Here is a 21,081-nt window from a genome sequence, read left to right as displayed (position 1 = left end):
ATGCCTTCCCCCACTGCTCTTTGTCTAAGCACAGCTACAGGGAGTCTAACATTATAATGCTATGTACACAAGTCTGTGGTTATGAGGGAAAATTATTAATCATGGATACATACCTCCGACTGGCTTCTTTGTTAAACTAGGGAGGGGCACTGTGAGATCCTGGAGCAGTACAGGGTGTGACTGCTTGCTTAACTTTAAGCACATGCGTAGTTCTATCCCTATTCAGCAAAACTACACTGAAATCCGTGGAAGCAAATTTAGGCGCCTAACTTGAGGATCTGGGCCTAAGGGCCTGATTCAAAGCCCATTGGAATCACTGGGAGACTTTCCATTGACTTCATGGCATGGATCAGGCCCTTGGCCACTTGCTCAAAATTAAGCATGTGCTTAAGTGCTTCTTCTGCAGCCTTTGAAGCCAATGGCAAAGCTCTCCGTGGTGGGAGATCAGGTCCCATGTGACTACGCCGATCTGGTTTTGTAGCCATTCTTTTATAAAGCGGCACTTACGCTGGTGTAAATCGGGAGACGAAACCGCTCAGGCTATGTGGCGTCCCAGTAGATGAAGATTTGGGCCAAGGTGCAGAGTTGATTTACAAAGAGAAGGTAAAATCTGCTCATGTGAAACAACCTGCCCTTTCTTAAAGTGCACCCGCCCCATCCCCAAAGCAATCTACACACAAATGGTTTTCAAGTACTTGACACTGAGGATGGACAGTTTGGCACAAAAGGGTGGAGTGAACCCAGGGTCCTGGAGGCAGCTCTAGGTGAGGAACCAGGGAAGCCATCTCCTTCCTCTTTCTCCTCCCCGACAGCGGTGTGGTTGATTCCTGAAAAACTCAGATCTTTGGACTATCTCTCCCACCTTCCACACCTATCCTTGGTGGCTAGGACTCTGTTAAAGAAACTGGGGAAACAAGAAAAGTCTGGGAGAGCATCAGTGACACATGCACACAGAAGCGTGTGCTCCTGTTTGGAGATTGTTCAGTAGGACACAGTGAATAAGCACAGTTAATAAGGTATAGATTCACAGATTCCAAGCCAGGAAGGGAACATTGTGATAATCTAGTCTGATTTCCTGTATAATACAGGCCAGAGAACTTCTCTGAAATAATTCCTGTTTGAATTAGAGCATATTTTACACAGGAATCCCACCTCAACACCCTGAAATCAGGTGAAAAATTCCAGGTGTTGTAGCTACAAATTTGGGGGAATGGGACAAAATCAACTGCCAAAAATTGACAGCACTGGTGGTGAATTCAGTCCTCTGCCATCTCCAATTGCAGCATGTTCACTCCAGTCTCCTAGATGATCATTTGATACAACGCTCTTTAAAACATAACAAAATGAAAACTGTCTCCAATGAGTCTTTAAAGCCTAAATTCATCCAACTGGTGTTGGAATGGTGGATGTACAAGATAAAACGATGGGGGCAGAGGGGAGGAGAAGGAAAGATGCACTAGACTTTCAGATCTTCACTCATGTGTTTTACATCCAGCTGAGCACATGATTTGCAGGAGCAGAGAACAACCGCAGGGCGTCCCATTCGAGGTGTGCAAAATATCTATTAGCAAATGAAAATCTTCAGCGTTTGGGAGGGAGGGTTCCCTTTTTGTTACAAACTCAAAAATCATCCCATTTTTCTGGAAAATCTTACTACAGAATGCAAAGCTTCAAGAAAAAGAATTTGTAAACCCGTTTTCCAGTGAGACTAGGGATGGTGCCCAAGCAAATATACAACCATTGGTGAGCAAGAGCAGCCTTTGTATAAAACAAATTTTTTTAAAAAAAGCACACACTTCTTTTGAGTTTTTCATGCAACATTTTCCATCCTTTTGCCTAAGTGAAAACAAATCCTGCAACTAAAATAGAACTTGAAGGGCTATGAAACTGGTTGAACTGGAGAAAACTGTCATGTGAGATTCTGCAATTAGTAAGTGTGTATTTTCCAGAGCTCTGGTGTATGTGTGTGTATCAACATGCACATAACACACACCTATTATCCTACATGTTCATTTTATCGAATGTAAAGGATTCTGAAACCTTTGTTAAACCCTTTGGAGGTGGGAATGGCAGTTCACACCCTCCACTATAGAAGCAGTCTAAAAACTGAACAGTTGACCCTAACCCAGTTCACCCTTCCCCTGAAATTCTGTACAGTGAGTTAAATTGTACAAACTGCAATTTTGTAGTGCAAACTCTGCTGCAAACCATCCCTGTTTTGAAAAGTTAAAACTGGACTGATGAGCTTATGCAAAATTCAAACCCAACTGTGATTCCCCCCCTTCTCATGTGCACCCATGACTGTCATTTAAGATGTGTTTGTACAGCACTTAACACAATGGAGTCCAAGCTGGTGTGATCTTTAAGTGTTACAACAAATTAAATAAAATAATAATAATAATCATCCCCACTGATAACACAATGCTGGTTACTGGTGCATACGGAAAGGGGACAAATGTACTCCTTAGATTTGGCAAGATACTGATAGTTGCAGCTGTCTAATCCAGATTTTCAAGCAACAAATTATTCAGGCAGACATGCAAACATAAGCACACAACCAATGCACCTAAAAAATGGGACAGAAGACCTGGAGCTTGATCCATTACGGAACATCCTACAGAATTTAATAGTGTCATGAAGACGACACCACGATCCTGGGAGTAACGTGGGTGCCTGGAGCAGAAGTGACGGCGGCGAGTCGTTACCAGAAGAGGGCGCACTGGCTAGCAGAGCTGATCCCCGGGACATCCAGCATGGGGCGCCATGGTGGTGAGTCCCACCCCATCACTGGCCCCAAATCAGTAGAGCCTTTAAACTCCATCTTAAAGTCCATCTGTACTCAGAACTGCACTTACCTCTCTTAAGCCTTTCCCATTCTATTGACTTCAAGGAGACTTTGGCGCCTGCTTAAGCGCTTAAATGAATCAGAGGAATAATGGGGTTCTACAGAACAAAAGCCAACAGAATTCAATAAAGAATGAGATCCTTTCTATAGGCTTCTTTTAAATCCAGCCTACAGCAAGGGTATCATTTATGTTACAGGAGAAAACTTCAACTCAGAAAATCAAGTTCTTTTTGAAAATGTGGTCACCGACTACTTTTATAGGTAACACCTAACCTACCTTCTCTCATTCAGTATCAAAAGGTCAATTCCCACCTCTGATCGGCCCACGTCATCCTCCATTGCTATGTGTTATATTCAAACAAGCACCTTCCCACTTTCTTTTATGCTGCCCTCATGCTTGGGAGGAGCTCCCCGTAAACATCTGCAAAACTAACTCATTATCTTCCTAAAGCCCTCCTTTCCCGTGATGACTGAAAGAGTAACAAGAAAACGTTCTACAAATACATTAGAAGAGGAAGATTCTCACAATCATGACAGCGGGACCAAGGAGTTTAAACAAACAAAAAAAAAACCCACCAAATATCACGAGGTTCATAATAAAAACCACAAGAGTTGGCAACACTGAGTATCTTACTCCAGATAGGTTTCAGACTAGCAGCCGTGTTACTCTGTATTCACAAAAAGGAGGACTTGTGGCACCTTAGAGACTAACAAATTTATTTGAGCATAAGCTTTCATGAGCTACAGCACTGAATGCATCTGATGATGAAGTGAGCTGTAGCTCATGAAAGCTTATGCTCAAATAAATTTGTTCACCTCTAAGGTGCCACAAGTCCTCCTTTTCTTTTTACTCCAGATATAATCTCCTTGAAATCAGTGGGTCCACCTATGGAATAAGATACAACTCAGCATATGTAAGTGTATCAGCATCTGCTCCCTGATTTTCTTCCACGGATATCTTTAAAACATTCCATGACAGTCTACATAAAGGGAAATCAAATCAGAAAAACAAACATTTTAAAAACAAATGAACAAACAAACCAACCCAAGCTGACTGGGTCTTTTTAAATGTTACAGGATGGTTAACAATAAAATCCACAGAAAGGTTAATTTCTATTAAATTCTACAGGACTTTTCCCGAGAGGACACAGAAGACTTCCAAAACTAACTGGAGAAGAAACGTCACATATACAATAGCTTCCTGGCAGGAAAGAAAAATTCCTGTGCATAGCATAAAATCAATCAATCCATCAATCAGTCATTTCCTGGCAAAGCAGAAGAGCACCTGTAGCTGTGGGGTATTTGGACACAACCACTCATTTTTATTGCTGGGCTCTCAAAAGAAGTCAGTTGGCAATAAGGTATAAATATATATATAGTTCCTTATGCTGGAGGCTACACAGACATGCAAACCATCACTGTGATGTTGTGTATATGCAAACAGATGATCAGAGGCCACCCGTTGGCATCGCAATTAACAGGTACCTCTCACTTGCTGGAGGATTCTCTGCTCCTTGAGGTCTTCAAACTACAATTTGAGGACTTCAATAGCACAGATATAGGTGTGAGGTCTTTTTTAGGAGTGGTGGGTGAAATTCTGTGGCCTGCATTGTGCAGGAGGTCAGACTAGATGATCATAATGGTCCCTTCTGGCCTAAATATCTATGAATCTATGAATCTATGAATAGCAACTCTACTGATAGGAAAGGGTTGACATAAGTAACATGTGGAGGAGAAAGAAAGTGGCACCTTAGAGACTAACAAATTTATTTGAGCATCTGCTTTTGTGAGCTACAGGAGAGTCACATGAAGCACCCACAAGCCAACCAATATGACAAATGGATTAGAGACCATCCTAATGTTGTTCCCCTATCACTGTCCCAGAGTTAGTGGGTCTGATTCTCAGCTCCAGTGAGTAACTCCATTGATTTCTGTGTAGTGACTCCAGATCTACATGCCGGCAAGAGATCAGAAGCAGACCCAGGATTTTCTGCACTTATCCCACTTGTGTGTTGTCATAACCCTTCTCGCACGTACTGGATCACTCCCCAAGGAGGAAAAGGCAGCTCCTTCTCCTCGTTACCAGTTCAGAACTGCCACTGTGCCGATGACAAGTGACTGCTTCCAGAACAGACTGCACAGCCAGGAGGTGTCCAATGTGAAGGTCACACACTGGAACCCACTATGCCCAGCTGGGAATTGGACACAGGCCTCCTGAAAACTACTGAGCATAATGCTTACTAGTGTGAACGCTACATCAAAGTCAGTGGCCCAGTTTTCCTACCTGTGCTCATGCTGATACCTTACTCTCCAAGTCTTCCTGATGAAATCAACAAGACGAGGTGTGGAGCATGGCAAAAGTGGCAGAACAAGACCCTTTGGGATGATACTACTGTACTTTAGCAGTGTCTGAAGGATGGGGCCTTTCAAGAATTGTCCATCACTCACGGACATTAACGGAATGACTCCCATTGACTTCAACAGGCACTGGACGAGGTCCTTAGTTCATAAGAGCCTCCACAATTCACATCCCTGGGGTAGAACTGAGGCCCAGCGAGCAGCTCACATGCTAATCTCTTGGGGCCATGACTCCCAGTGACTTTCCCACAGCCCAGAGCAAGAACAAGGCACCTTCTCCACCCCACCGAGGTGATACTTAGAAATCTGGAATGCAGCCCAGGAGAGATTCTCAATGGCTCTGATCAAGAAAGCTCAGATGTAACTGAACAACTTTCCCGTTCCTCAAACGTCACAAAATGGAACACGGCAATGGTTGCGAAGTGGACTTTCTCATCCTAAATATGTCCCACCAGCTGGAAGAGGCAGCCTCTGTTCAACACCGGAGGGGGTCAGGAGTGTTCTGCGTTATGGAACTTTCAAGAATGTCCTGCTAAGGGGCCACTTGTGGAAAAGTCCTATGGAATGTATTAGGGCAGAAATTGGTAGGGGCTGTAGAAACCACTTTTGAAATCCTATAGATTTTAATGGACAGTGAGGTCCTTCCTGAAGGCTATGTTTAATCAGTCCTACAGCACAGATAGAATTCTCCATTCAATTCTATAGGGCTTATTCATGGAGATAGCTTAAGAACATAAATTCACAGGGACAAACCATTGAAGCACCAGCAACTTCTAGAATCACTGGCATTCTCAGGTGATTACTCTACCAGCTGTGCAAAAGGTGCAATTTCTAAGCGTTATCAAAAATTCCTCATATTCTCCCAAGCCACTTCATCTCAGATTGTCTTCACCCAAGGCGAGATCTTCATATACCTCCTCCAAGAAACCCTGCCACATGGGCCCATGTGCAAATCCATTCCAGAGAGGGGCTAGATGTGTATGTAGTACACAGGATCCCACGTTTCCTGCTCTGCCAATGCAGCTGACGAAGCTGGATTCCAACCAGCTCCCAGGCACTGTCTGCAATATGTATCTCATGCTTTTGGCTGTGGTGATTCATGAGGCTTCCTCTGGTGGTACAGGTGGTCTACATAGAAACCACCAAAAACACACGAAACGACACTCAAAGACAGTGACATAGTGCAGGCACTCCTTCTCTCACACACACTGCTAATCCCAGAAAGCAAGGTTGCGTCTAGTGAATATCTCCACCTTCCATACACAGATATACTCTTTTCAATGACTGACGTTCTTGGACTCTGTCTCAGCAGCATTCCGGTGCAGCATCAGTTCTTGGCTTCCTCCTGCCGTTCCCAGCCCAGGTGCGTATGTTTGCATTCAGAAAAAAAGCTTTTCATCCCACCTGGGGCCCCCATACCTTTGTGGATCCAAACACATGTTGAAGTACACACTGGCACAAGCTGTTGGGCACTCCAACATAAACCGGGGAGTACTTCACACAGCTATAATTGGTGGAGAAAAAAAGCAAAAGATAACTGAGGATCAGACTCCATTAATAAGAGCTATTTGTGGGCCAGTCAAGCCAATCTCCTTCCCCTTCCCTATGCTATTATCTTAGGCCAAGCCTGGTACATGATATCAAGTAGATCTCTGTGCAATACATTTTGCCTTAGAAGAGGGTTAATTCCCACCAACACCTTTCTGGCACTGGGATACCAAAGACCACTTAATAAGAACCAGGTTTTTGAGTGACGTCACGAGCCAGTCGATTCCACACCGCTTGGTTCCTAAAATATTTTATCCCATGGTTCTTTAGCTCACCAGTGGTCCCTGGATCATGGCTGGAGAATCACTTAGTAAGGCAGCTTCAGTGTCCTCAGCGGCTCACCCTGTAATTCTGTCCTGCAATGGAAACTGCTGATGAGTGCCGAGCAGATTCCCTTGCTCTTCAAATTCAATGTACAGCTCCAGGAGTCAGGGCCAGGGGCCAGAAAGGAGACTAGGGCTTTTCAGCTAAGGAATCAGTCCCGCCCCCAAAGAAGAAAAGAAATGGTCTTACAGATAAGAGGGCCAGATCCTCAGCTGGTGGAAGCCAATGTATCTCCACTGACGTCAGTGGAATTGTGCTGCTTCACATCGCCAGCTGAGGACATGGCTCAACAAATATTCACAAGATGAAAAGGAGTACTTGTGGCACCTTAGAGACTAACCAATTTATTTGAGCATGAGCTTTCGTGAGCTACAGCTCACTTCATCAGATGCATACCGTGGAAACTGCCAGTTTCCACGGTATGCATCTGATGAAGTGAGCTGTAGCTCACGAAAGCTCATGCTCAAATAAATTGGTTAGTCTCTAAGGTGCCACAAGTACTCCTTTTCTTTTTGCGAATACAGACTAACACGGCTGTTCCTCTGAAACCTGTCATTCACAAGATGATCATTCTCCCCAGAGGTGCTAGGTTCCTGGCACCAACAGGCTAGGTAAGGCCAATGCTGTTATTCAAACAGGAACATTCTGACCCGCTGCTGGCCAGACGGGCAGACGAAATAACCTGCCTGGTCTCACTTTCCAGCTCCAACACGATTCCAGGCACAGCTGCACATGGAGACAAAACATTAAGCCACTCAGCAGCACAACAATGCGCCGGTCCCACCCACTGTCCCCCTCAACAGCCACTTTCAATAATGCCCCAGAGAAATATGTCTGCATCTGTCTCCTTCTCTCTCAAGCCACCAGCTAGCAGTACACACTATTCTTTCAGGGCCCGACCCAGAAGTTGTGATGTGGGTGCAGCAGGATTGGGCCACAAAGTACCAAACGGGCCAATCCTCCAGAGCCCCTCTTCGCCACAGGGTTTCCTGAAAAGGGGGCAAGAGACAGAAAGTGATGGGCTTGAATGACAGCTAATGCTTTCTTTTATAAAAGGCAGATTGTTTATTGGTTCAGGCCTTCCTCTTGCGACCTCTTTGGTAACAGTCAGAATATTACTGTGCTGGTAGGGTGCAGACCCAAGGGCCTGATTCTGATCTCGCACACCAGTGCAACGCCCTTGACGTCCATGGGTTTACTCCCCATTTGCCCTGGTGGGAGGTCAGAGTCAGGTCTCAAAGGGTGACCACAAATTCAGCCCAGGGAGATGCGCAATGCGGCGCACATTCCTCCTGAGCAACTGCAGCTGGCAGCTACCAGAGCACGGTGGTGCACCTCGATCTGAACAAAAGACCACCTGGATGGAAATGCACCCTGGGGTCTTCGTCACAGGTTTCCCTCCGATCTCAGGCAATTTGGTGCAACCCTTGCAGGTTCCCAACAACTTGCCCACGTGGCTCTCAGCTGAGCCACATCGGTATGCGCCTGCTGTAGCTGCTGGCACAATGGCCATCGTGATCTCCTCCCACACGAGAGAGGATAACCTTTGCTTTCCCACCCTCCCCGTACATCAGACCATCCCAAAGAGAGTGCTGCCGAACTTGGAGTTAAAGATAAACATATATTGATTACACCTGGTCATTAAAAAAAAAAACAACGTTGTAATAATACATTTCCTAGAACATTACTTAAGATGCTTTTGGAAAGCATCCAAACTCCCCCGACCCCCTTCCCCGCGTCTACACAGAATAAAGTGCTTCATTTATTTTGTTCACAACTAGTAGAGCCACCGATACACTCTTTACTTGGCATGTTTGGGCAACAGATACTGAATGCCATAAAATAATACACAGCCAGACGTCAGGCATTAGAAACTAGTTTGAGGCAAGTGAAGTGCTTGTGGGGTTTTTTTTCTGTCCATTTGTTTCCTTTAAGTTCCACGCTACCGAGGTTGTTCTTTTATTAGGTTCTACCCACCCCTTCCCTTCACGGATGACATGTCTCTAGGCAGGGCGGTGCTGGAAAGCGGCTTCCATCCATGCGGACCAAAGGTGTCTGTCTGTCTGCAAAGAGTTAAAAATCAAGGTTGTCCAGCAGCTGATGCCAATTTGCTATTGCACTGTGTCACAGCCATCTCAGTCCCTTACCCCTCTGGCTGCGTTCTCGTTATGGCTGTCGGCCAGGGGGCCAGCCCTGCTTTATGAACACTATGAGGCAAACTGGTCTGGCCTACCAGGCTCCTGGGAAATTGCCCCCTCCCTGCAAGTTCAACACAAGAAAATGAGGCAGGGCGAGTGGGCAGGGTTGTGTGTGTGTGTGTGTGCGTAGAGTTGTTTGCTGAACGTTCATTAACTGCTAGTGGAAATAAAGCCCCTCTCATACTCATGGTGCATTGTAGGAGGGATGCGAGGGGTTAAGGTGCAAGAATTCAAAGAATAAAATGCTTGACAAGAACAGGCCGAATTTCTCCCCTGGTCAAACTCAAGAGGCTTTGCAGGAGTTCTACCAGGGATGAACAGGGGCCAATACGCTTCTGGAACCATTCGCTTCAGCTCTTGGTACGGTCACAAAAATACCCAAATCGACACATTCAGACTCAATAAGGGTGTAGACAAAAGGGTTGGAGACGGCGCAGGATTCCTGGAGGCGTCTCTCAGTCCTGGCCTTGGGGCACCAGGGATCTGACTCCCCAGGGTTTCGTGTGCATGCCCTGCTCTGCTGTCTCCAGGCTGCTCTCTGGGCAACGTTTTAAAATGAATCCAAATGGGCAAACAGGCGTGGATGGGTTCTTTATGCACCAGGGTCTAAGCCGGGCAGCTGCAGCAGCCGAATCACCAAGTGGCAGAATTCTCCTCCCGCTTACACCCGTTTGACGCTGCCTTCGGTGGGGTCACGTCCAGGTCCCCTAGCGGCATGCTGTGGCAGCTTTAGTAAGACATGCAACAACTCACTTGCACATCTTAGGCAATCCCAAATAGCGCCCTCCACGCGCCGTGACCTCGCATGGGCGAGAGCACACTGGACGGAGGATGCCATTTTGTTTTACAGAATGGGGTCCCGCGGGGGGGCATCCCTCGGGTTGCCAGTTGGACAATACACAGCCGATTGTGCACGCAATGCATGTGTTGCGTACACAGACGGCATCCCACTGGATTTACCCCCGCTTGTGGGGAAGAACAGGCCCCTGAGACAGGCACACTGAGAAACTGCAGCAGGCTGGGGGAGAAGTAAGCGATTCTGATCAGATTCTAGGCAATTAGTGACTTTCCCTTTTGGATAGCGTGCACTTGGGTGAGTCGATTCAGTGCTGGGGAAAGGGACCGGTTTCTCGGCCATGGAGACTTACATTTTCTGGCCACGGAACAGCCCCATTACGGGCAGTGCTACCTTTCCTCACGGCGCCCTGCCCACCTGCCGCAACCCTGACGTGGAAGAACAGGAGTGGCAGGGGAAATCAGTGTGCACAACCCTTTCTTTCCATGACCTCTGTTGAGACTGCCCACAAGAGCTAGGCAAGAGGGACAATGATGGAGGTGGCTTTTAATGACACGAACGCCGAGCCACTGGGATGAGACCATCAAACCCCCTATGGCATAGGCCTTCAGCCAGCCATCTTCAGAGGATAAGACTTTCCAGTCATGACCAAAGTGAGTTGGGTTCACACCAGTGACCTAAATGCCTGAGTGTCTTAGCTCATTGCCAAGCTCTTGAGCCATCAGGTCTCCTTGCAGACACATGTGATATCTGAAAGATGCTGGACAGTCCTAACAAAACCCAGGACGCTGGACCTCTGGAAGTAGCTGAGTTGGACACCCTGTCCCATGGGATATCTGCCACTGATCTGAGAAGCTGCAAGGTGCTCACAGCCATACCGGCAGCCCATTCAGCGGCCGCCTCACTTTACATGAAGCAGAACCAGACTGTCTGTGAGCACAGAATCTGCAATACACGACGTTAACTGATTGCGATATAGAGGCTGCGGCTGACACAGGCGAGAGAAGTGGTCAATGGATGTGAAAAGCGATGTGCCTTTCAGTGCCAGCTCGTGCTCGAACGAGGAGGTGCCAGCCGTGGGGGACAGCACAGGAGGTGCGCTTGGGATGCCAAGCAGGAGGGAAGTGGATCAGTCATTTAAAAGTGGGTCAGTCATTTAAAGTCACAAGTCAGCAGTCTTGCCCTAGTCAGCAATGCACTTAATCTCATGCTTAACTTTAAGCACATGGTTAAATCCCATTGACTTCAATGAGGCTTAAACACATGGCTGTTAAAGAAAGATGGCCTTCAGCATGTGTTAAATGCTGTGATGAGTTGTGGCTACAAGGACACGTCATTGCAGCTTCTGCCTTAGCCAGACACGGCTCAGAATCCCCACGCATGTAGGTGTCTCAACTGAAGCTATAAAGCCAACAGAACAAACTGCTAACAAGAAAGGGCTTCTTCAGCTGACTACATGTCTTCTCCCTCTTGCCTCCCTTCTTCATATCCCAGTGGCAAGGCTCACATTGCCAACGATGAATCTGGCCAATGTACTTTTCTCCTAGATCCTGCTCCACCACACACTGGGACCATTAAGTAGACACGTAAGGGGCAATAAAATGACCACAGTCAGCACTGCCCTCTGCCACTCGGCAAGGTGCTGAGCAGCTCTTAGAGTGGTGCAAAACACCCTCCAACACACACCAATGGGAGTTGAAGGAGTTGCCTTCAACTTAGGTTAGTACTTAGAGTTAGTTAGTACTTCAACTTAGGAGGTACTTAGAATCTTGCAGGATCTAGCCCTGAGGGCTTGTCTGGACTAGGGAAAGCCACTAGACGAGGGTAATTACATCAGTGTGGTTACACCGTTGCAACCTTCTAAAGTACAGGACACCGAACTGCTACAAAACAGGGCTTATCCTGGGGTAAGTCACACAACTGCGAGCCCCACTTTTAGGCCATGGCAGGTAACAAGAAAGCCATTCTAGACAGGGTCTAAATGATCTGCCACTCCGGGATGATGGCACCTGCCATCAGGGTTATAAGCTGTACTCCACAAGCGCAAAACGCTCCTTAACAAGTGAAATGCAAGATGAGAATTGTCAGTGTAAGAGACAGAAAAGCCCACATGAATGATGCAGCTTCAGACAGAGCCAGCAGAGGCTGGGATCGGTACTGTTCGGCCGAACTTCAGTGGCCTGAGCTATCTCCCCCTAGAGGCCAATGCAAAAAGGCTTCCCTAGCCTGAAATGGCACTCAAAGTAACATGGCACAATCCCACATCAGTCGAGCAGTATCCTGGAGCCAGGCGGGGGAGTTAAATTTGCCGGGCCTGAAGCTCACATGGGCTTGCAACATTTTACAAGGTGCTTGTCCTTCTTGCCAGGCCCCTTCACCAATAAGGCAGCCTCTGACTAGAGGGCCACTGAACTCTAGTTGCCAACTCCATGCTAAAGCCCTCAAATGCACTCCCTGTGTACAAAGGCTCACAGTGCTGTGACTGAAGGCAAAACTAGATTCCTAAAGGAGAGTTAAGTACTGGGGCCGAGGGCCTATCAGATAAGACATGAAAGGAGGAAAAGGAGATTGAAGGAGCTGAGCCACTGCCCTTCCTTGGTACTACAGGGAGGTTATCAGATCTGATGTGCAGACTTCAGGCTAACCAGACTCCCGAGCACACACCGGGAGCTTACTTTCAGTAACTGTAAGGCACTATTAAGAAGAGTAACTTCCAGGGAAGTTCAGCCTAGGACTAGATCCTGCTGCTCCGTTCAGGCTGGAGTGCAGCGACTTTCCAACCTCTCTTTTAGTCTAAAGACCAATGGAGCGCTCACCACGGGAACGCTGCAGCTCCATGGCCACGGCCACAGACAGCTCCAGCCCGTCTCCTAGAAATATGGAGCTCACTTCTAGCACTGGAGCTGGGATTATCATGGGTCTTAACCCCTTTGGGGAAAAAATCATATCCAGCTAGTGAATCCTTTTATTAAACCCAGCTGTCTGGGTTGGGGCTTTAGTCTAAGAAATTGCAGAGGAAGCGGGGGGCAGGGTGTGGAATCCCGGTTGGGAGGGAAGACATAACAAGGGCTGCTAACGAGAGCAGGCTGTGATGGTGGGTTTTGAGACGTGGGCCACTGCCCACGAATACACAGCCCCCTAACTCATGTCATGTGGGCCACTGGAGATGCCAGCTAGTGGTAACGTCTCGTCCTCCCTAACCTGGCTTGGATTCCTGTAATGAAGTGGTGAACTCATCGAAAGATCTCTCCTGCAGCACCAGCCTCTCAGGACAAGGGACGGGCTCAAGCACAAATACGCTAGATTACCTATAACAGCCACTGCCTCTAATCTGCATAGCTGCCATGAAACATTACCATCCTTTGTTTTCATAGCCTGTGTCACTTAGAAACCCCCCTCCGCCCACAATGCACAGAATAACGTAGCATCTCTGCCTTTCCTTGTGACTATTCCTGTGGCTGACTCACTGTGTGAAATAGCCCGCTGGCCAATCTCAAAGGGAGTCTAGTTCCCGTGCCTCCGTGCATCTCTGTGTGCCCATGCCTTGTGCCATTTTCCCAGAGGATGATGATTTGGGCTGAAAGTTCCATTTCGGTGGTTAGAGCAGGGTTACCAAAGGGTTGGTCTACACTGCAATCAGAGGGGTGTGACGGCAGCACATGTAGGCATGCCCAAGGCTAGCTTTGATCTAGCTAGATCCAATAACAACAGAGGTGAGGCTACGGCAGTACAGACTAGCTGTTTGAGCACCTCATCAGGACCCTGGATGGGCTTGCAGAGCCCGTGCCCCTGCAGTTTCACTGCGAGCGTTCATCAAGCTAGCTAGCTCAAAGCTATCTCAGGTACGTCGACGGGTGACGCAGTGACACCTCTGACAGCACTACAGACGTCCCAAAGCGTGCAATGTGGCAACCCTTATCTTTACCACAGATGCGTAGCAAGCAAAGACTACAGCTCCCAGCATGCTCTGTTCCTTCCTTCTCCCAGCAGAAAGCCATGCTGGACAGCACTGCATGCTGGGACCTGTAGTCTTTTCAGGTTGTTTCAGCAGCATCCTAAAGAGGGGCGGAACCCTGATTAAACATTTCGCATAGGATGCATCGCGGACAAGTTCCTGACTAATAGCCAGAGGCAAAGCTAAAAGTGCTGCCTCACGAGACAAAAACACCCAAAAAAACCTTACTGCTGCTGTGAGGAACTAGTGGAAATGGCTTGATGGAGCTGAGCGTGAGTTGTGCACTTCGTTAGTCTAACGTAATTGCACGAAACATGCAGGTACACACAAAAGCGGGAAGACATTGTGGCAAGGGCTACCCTCATACAATAGTGCACTAGGCGGCAGAGGTAAACAATGCCTCGTGAGGTGGGAGGAGGAGTCTGAGCAGGGCTTGGGAAACACTAAAGCCATGGAACGAGGAGGGAAGGAAGAGCCGTTTGTCTACACCCTGATTGAACGCTGGCACGCCAAGCTGCCTGGGAGCTTGCTGTGGCCCAGAGCACCTGTCCTTTTGACGGAAGGCTGACGGGCTCATCATAAAACCATGGGGAGGTAAAAAAACGAAAGAGAGAGAATTAACCGCCTCCCTCCTTCTCCCGGCATCATGCGAACAAGCAGCCCGCTGGGCACCCCCTGCGTGGCAGAGCAGTCCGTGCACACGCTGGCCTAGTTGTTCGAATTGACCCGCCCGGCTGGGAACAGGGGAGGTGGAGGCGGCAGGTGCGGAGGAGGAGGCAGGGGGTGGAGCAGCGGCAAAGGGAGGGCGTGGGGGTGCTGCGCCAAGTGAGGCAAGGGGGCACCCTGGGGAGTGGAGAGGCTGCCGCCATTGTTGGCGGGGTTGGCGGTGTCCGAAGCCAGGGGGTTGCTGACCCGGAAGCACTTCTCCTTGTGGGCCTTGAGCATGTTGGAGAAGCGGAAACGCTGGCCGCACACGTCGCAGGGGTAGGGCTTTTCTCCCGTGTGGGTCCGGCGGTGGCGCTTCATGTTGGGGCGGCTGGTGAAGCTCTTGCCGCAGATCTCGCAGATGTAGGGCTTCTCACCTGGGGGATGAGGGGATGGCTGGTTCAGGGACCGCTCCCACCTCTGCGTGGGGGTGCCCATCTCCCCCTCAATGGAGGGCTTGGCCCTCGCCACCCATAGCCTCCCCCACTTAGCTCGGGAGAGCTGGAGTTCCCCCCAAGCCCATCAATGCCATTCCCAGCTCACCAACAGAGCCCAGACTGGGGAGCTCCCTCCCCGGCTAGGAGGTTAGTTCCTCCTCTCCGTAGGGTGGATGAGTAATCCGAAGCTCCATTTCCCACCTACAGCCAGATTTGCGCTGGGCCTGCTTATGATCACCCAGCCCTTCGACGGGAGCAGCAGGGCTATCCCGGGATCTCATTGGCTATAGCTCCTAGGCATCGCTAATGTTCCCATCTCATTATTATCCAGGTGCCAGTGAACAGCCCATCACAGAACAGAACCTGACCCGACACACTGGAATTGGGGCGGGGGGGAAGGGGAGTGTTAGGATATAGATATTCATGCCTGTCTGCAAAGGCCTGTACTTTAAGAATTTAGGTGTATTCTTATCACTTGGCTAGTTATAGAGGCATAAAGGAAAGAATCAAAATCACTGTCTGCCAGTGTAAGCTCCTTCTCTTACTGCGACAGTCTGAGGCCCTGTTCTTAGGCTAAGGCCTTTGGCTAAGCAGCAGAGGCAGCCATAAGCTGGGAAGCGACCGGTCACCTCCTCACATTCCAAACTAGTCACATTGAAAGAAGGTGCTTTTGGGCTCTTAGGAATACAATCCTGTCCTGATAGTGCCTATCACCTCCAGAGAAAGGGAAGTGCTTAGAAAATCATAAAAGAAAACTTAGTTTGATAGCATCCTGTCTGGCAAGAACTCACTTATCAATAGCTGGGATGTGAAATCCTCACTTCTGTATTGTTTTGTCATTACAGTTCCCACTTTGCTATTGTTTGTCTGTATAATCTCTGTCTGGTTCTGTGATTGTTCCTGTCTGCTGTATAATTAATTTTGCTGGGTGTAAACTAATTAAGGTGGTGGGATATAACTGGTTACATAATCATGTTACAATATGTTAGGATTGGTTAGTTAAATTTCAGGAAGTGATTGGTTAAGGTATAGCTAAGCAGAACTCAAGTTTTACTGTATAGTCTGCAGTCAATCAGGAAGTGGGGGGGGGGGGAGTGTGTGTGGGGAAAATGGGAACAGGGAATCGGGGTTGGTGTGTGTGGGGGGGAAATGGGAACAGGGAATGTGGGTAAGGAAATTGGAATCATGTTTTGCTAAAGGGGGAAATGGGAACAGGGAATGGGAGTAAGGAAGTTGGAATCATGTTTGGCTAAGGGTAGGAATGGGAACAGGGACACAGGTGTAAGGCTTTGTGGTGTCAGAGCTGGGAAGGAGGATACTAAGGAAGGAAACTGGAATCATGCTTGCTGGAAGTTCACCCCAATAAACATCGAATTGTTTGCACCTTTGGACTTTGGGTGTTGTTGCTCTCTGTTCATGCGAGAAGGACCAGGGAAGTGAGTGGGTGAAGGAATAAGCCCCCTAACAGGGAGCAGCAAAGATATTCCTTGCTCCACATCCCAAGAGGTTCTTGGGGGAGGCAGAAGCTAAAGCAGGGTGCCCCCGATACCTGGGGGTGGGGAAGTGGGATGTCGGGGGAGTTCTCACCTGTGTGCGTTTTCATGTGCTCATCGAAGTACTGTTTCATGTTGAAGTCCTTCCCGCACCACTGGCACATGAACTGCTTGTGTCCGATGTGGATGCTCATGTGAGAGCGCAGCTGGTACTTGTACTGGAATCGCTCATTGCAGTTCTGGAAGGGAGAGGAGGAAGTGAGAGACAAAGGCAGGTGGCTGAACAGCAATAGCCCAGAACAGGAGTGGAGAGGTTTTCAGCTGCAGCAGTCTCTCACTCATTCAAGCTCAGTCATGGGTGGTGATCTCTGTTTTACAGAGGGGAAACTGAGGCGCTGAGGGATTAAGTGACTTGCCCAAGGTTCACGAGGAGTCAGTGGCAGAAGAGGGACTCCTAGATATGAACTAAATTTTATCATGACCCATTCCAAATAACTAGGCTTATGAGCAGGGGCCAAACCCTGATGCCTTTACTCAACTTCTATTAAGCCCTTGCTCGGTTTTTATTAAGACCTCTCCTAAAAAGACTTGAAGATTAATAGGTCAAATAATAATTCAGCCATGCATAGTGCACTAAATCCTGAAAGGGCTCCAGCTTCCCAGAAAGAATCCCTCTTGGGCTGAGCTAAAAGCGGAAGGGGCTCGCTGACCCACGTACGATCCCGTCTGAGAGCCTAGGTACGTACTCAGGTGGCTTGCCCCTTCTGCCATTTGTGCTTCCACGGATACACTTCACACGCTAGCTCCATCAGAGCTAGCATGGCAATGGCTGCTCAAGGTGGACATTACACCTTCCGACTCCAGGGTGGACATACCCAGAGAGCCTGCTGACGTGCACCATCCTAAATCAGCAGATCAACTGATCCTACGGGAAAATATCCTGGGGGGTGGGGAAGAGGGGGAGGTAGTTTTAAGAGGTGGCGGTGGATGGAAAGGTATATAAATCCCATTTCCAAAGCTACCGCTGCAAGATTATTCTTCTGCTTTCAACTCACACTGGTACCCAAATGGCTTAGTCTGCGCTGGCTGTAGAGTGGTTTGTAAGCTCCTCAGGGCAGAGATTTTGTCTGCTTATTGGTTTGAGCAGCCATAACCACATGGAGAAGCAGTGTTTTACTGATGTCAGGACCATTTAAGTAACAACTGGGTGGGTCATTGGCAGGGATTGAACCTAAGAGCTCTGGATCTAAAAGCACTAACCTCGACTGCCTGAGCTATTGGACCTGGTCCATTAACTTAAAGGAAGGAGTCCATAACTGCCTATATGTCATCCAGCCGCTAGAGAGGGGACAAAGATCCTGGTATCAATGTGGGTTACACCAAAACTCCTAAAACAAAAAGAGGGCAGTTGCGCTAACCTCTGTAGATTGTCCCACTCGATGGGATTGCACTTAAGCACCAAAGTTGAGATCAGAGCAGTAACAGGGAAACATAAGCAACTATTAGCACAGGCACTGCGATCTAGAGCAAAGAGGAAGCCCTGCACTAAGCACCACAAGTTCTTAATTCAAACAGTGTTATGTTTATTACCATTTAAAAAAAAAACATTATGGAGAAGCACGGTAGAGCGCCAGAGCGAAGAGGCCTCCAGCGCGGGGCTCTCTTTGCATCCACCCAGTAGCAACTGCATAGGCAGAGGTGGTGCAAACTATCCCCAGTGCTGCCTTCTCAAGGTGCTTCAACACAGAGCCAGGAGGACCCACTCAGTGGGCGAGACGGTCATTCAGTCTTGTGCCCATTCAATCCTTGGCTCCCTCTGCTCATTCAGGCAATGAGACCATAAGAACGGCCACACTGCGTCAGACCAAAGGTCCATCTAGCCCAGTATCCTGTCTTCCGACAGTGGCCAATACTGGGTGCCCCAGGGGGAATGAACAGAACAGTTAATCATCAAGCGATCCATCCCCTGTCACCCATTCCCAGCTTCCGGCAAACAGAGGCTAGGGACACCATCCCTGCCCATACAGGCTAATAGCTATTGATGAACCTATCCTCCATGAATTTATCGAGTTCTGTAGCTCACGAAAGCTTAAGCTCAAATAAATTTGTTAGTCTCTAAGGTGCCACAAGTCCTCCTTCTTTTACCCTGTTATAGTCTTGGCCTTCACAACATCCTCTGGCCAGGAGTTCCACAGGTTGACTGTGTGTCGTGTGAAAAAATACTTCCTTTTGTTTGTTTTAAACCTGCTGCCTATTAATTTCATTTGGTGACCCCTAGTTCTTGTGTTATGAGAAGGAGTAAATAACTTATTTACTTTCTCCACCAGTCATGATTTTATAGACCTCTATCATATCCTCCCTTAGTCATCTCTTTTCCAAGCTGAAAAGTCCCAGCCTTATTAATCTCTCCTCATATGGCAGCCGTTCCATACCCCTAATCGTTTTTGTTGCCCTTTTCTGAATCTTTTCCAATATATCTTTTTTGAGTTGGGGTGACCACATCTGCACACAGTATTCAAGATGTGGGCGTACCATGGATTTATATAGAGGCAACATGATATTTTCTGTCTTATTATCCATCCCTTTCTTAATGATTCCCAACATTCTGTTCGCTTTTTTGACTGATGCTGCACATTGAGGGGATGTTTTCAGAGAACTGTCCACAATGACGCCAACATCTCTTTCTTGAGTGGTAAGAGCTAATTTAGACCCCATAGTTTTATATGTATAATTTTCCAATGTGCATTACTTTGCATTTATCAACACTGAATTTCATCTGCCATTTTGTTGCCCAGTCACCCAGTTATGAGAGATCCTTTTGTAGCTCTTTGCAGTCTGCCTGGGACTTAACTGTCTTGAGTAGTTTTGTATCATCTGCAAATTTTGCCACCTCACTGTTTACCCCTTTTTCCAGATCATTTATGAATATACTGAATAGGACTGGGCCCAGTACAGATCCCGGGGGACACCACTCTCTCCATTCTGAAAACTGACCATTTATTCCTACCCTTTGTTTCCTATCTTTTAACCAGTTACCGATCCATGAGAAGACCTTCCCTCTTATCCCATGACAGCTTACTTTGCTGACGAGCCTTTGGTGAGGGACCTTGACAAAGGCTTTCTGAAAACCTAAATACACTATATCCACTGAGGGTAGCGACTAGTGCCAGTTGTGGTGCTGATTTTGTGGCATGGATGCCTGTCCAATAAGAACTGGGCAAAGATCCCTCATAAAACAGCCAGTGGTTGTGGACTGGTGACCTGGGAGGTGTAAACCTCTGTATCTCAATACCAATCCCCAAAACATCCCGCTGCTTTCCTCCACGAAACACAGGAATTGCCAAGCTGGATCAGTCTCACGGTCCATCTAGTCCAGTATCCTGTCTCCAACAGTGATCAGCACTAGCTGCTTCAGAGGGTACATCAGGTAGGTACTTTATGGGATAACCTGCCCTCCTGGGAAAGTTTCTTCCTGACCCCCAATAGTTACAGGTTGGCTTAAGCCCTTAATTTGCTCCACAGGACAATGAGTGAAAGCTGGTAGCAGACAGAAGTAATGGGATTGTGAGTAAGATGCAGTACTGAGAGCTAGGACTCCTGGGTTCCTTCCCCAGCCTGGCTACTTACTCATGAGAGTCTGGGCAAGTTAGAACCTCTAAAACCTCAGTTTCCCTGCCTGTAAAATAAGCACAGTACTAATGTAACTAGTCTGCTGCCTGCTATGGCTACTGATGGCAAGAGTAGCCATCCACATAGACCATAGCTTACCTGGGCTAGAAGGAGACTGTTGGCTATTCAATTTACACCCAAAATGGGGCAGTGATGAACACTCACACTAGTGATGAGCAGGGATCCTCAAAATCCGTTTGCTCCGGAAAAACACGGAATTTGAATTTTTACAGAGAATCTGGAGGGGCTCAGGCCATCAGCCCCGGACGGCAGGGCTCAGGCCATCAGATTTCATTTTAATCACAGAAAAACCCGGATACGTATGGGGTTTTTTTAGGGCTGTCGATTAATCGCAGTTAACTCATGCAATTAACTCAAAAAAATTAACTGCGATTAATTGCACTGTTAAACAATAGAATACCAACTGAAATTTTTAAAATATTTTTGGATGTTTTTCTACATTTTAAAATATACTGATTTCTATTACAACACAGAATACAAAGTGTACAGTGCTCACTTTATATTATTATAAATATTTCCACTGTAAAAATGATAAACAAAATAATAGTATTTTTCAATTCACCTCATTCAAGTACTGAAGTGCAATCTCTTTATCGTGAAAGTGTAACTTACAAATGTAGATTTTTTTTTGGTTACATAACTGCACTCAAAAACAAAACAATGTAAAACTTTAGAGCCTAAAAGTCCACTCAGTCCTACATCTTGTTTAGCCAATAGCTAAGACTAACAAGT

The 21,081-nt window shown here is 47.5% G+C and overlaps 1 protein-coding gene across 6 annotated transcripts in view; it reads right to left on the bottom strand.

Moving 5' to 3' along the window:
* Positions 1-8,676: 8,676 nt before the first annotated feature.
* Positions 8,677-21,081, bottom strand: part of ZBTB47 (zinc finger and BTB domain containing 47) — a 90,430-nt gene continuing 78,025 nt past the window's right edge. For 4 of the 6 annotated variants that reach the window (XM_075126046.1, XM_048837412.2, XM_075126045.1 and 1 more), the window contains 2 exons: positions 16,754-16,898; positions 8,677-15,106 (listed from right to left, as the gene is read on the bottom strand). In XM_075126046.1, the coding sequence (XP_074982147.1) occupies positions 14,733-15,106; positions 16,754-16,898 (519 nt within the window). In that variant the 3' untranslated portion in view covers positions 8,677-14,732. The remainder of the gene's footprint in view (positions 15,107-16,753; positions 16,899-21,081) is intronic. The other 2 variants (XM_075126047.1, XM_075126049.1) reach the window with 2 other exon arrangements.

Source organism: Caretta caretta, chromosome 2 (assembly GCF_965140235.1).
Source record: "Caretta caretta isolate rCarCar2 chromosome 2, rCarCar1.hap1, whole genome shotgun sequence".
Classification (NCBI taxonomy): Eukaryota; Metazoa; Chordata; order Testudines; family Cheloniidae; genus Caretta; species Caretta caretta.
This window is presented reverse-complemented; position numbering and strand designations above follow the sequence as displayed.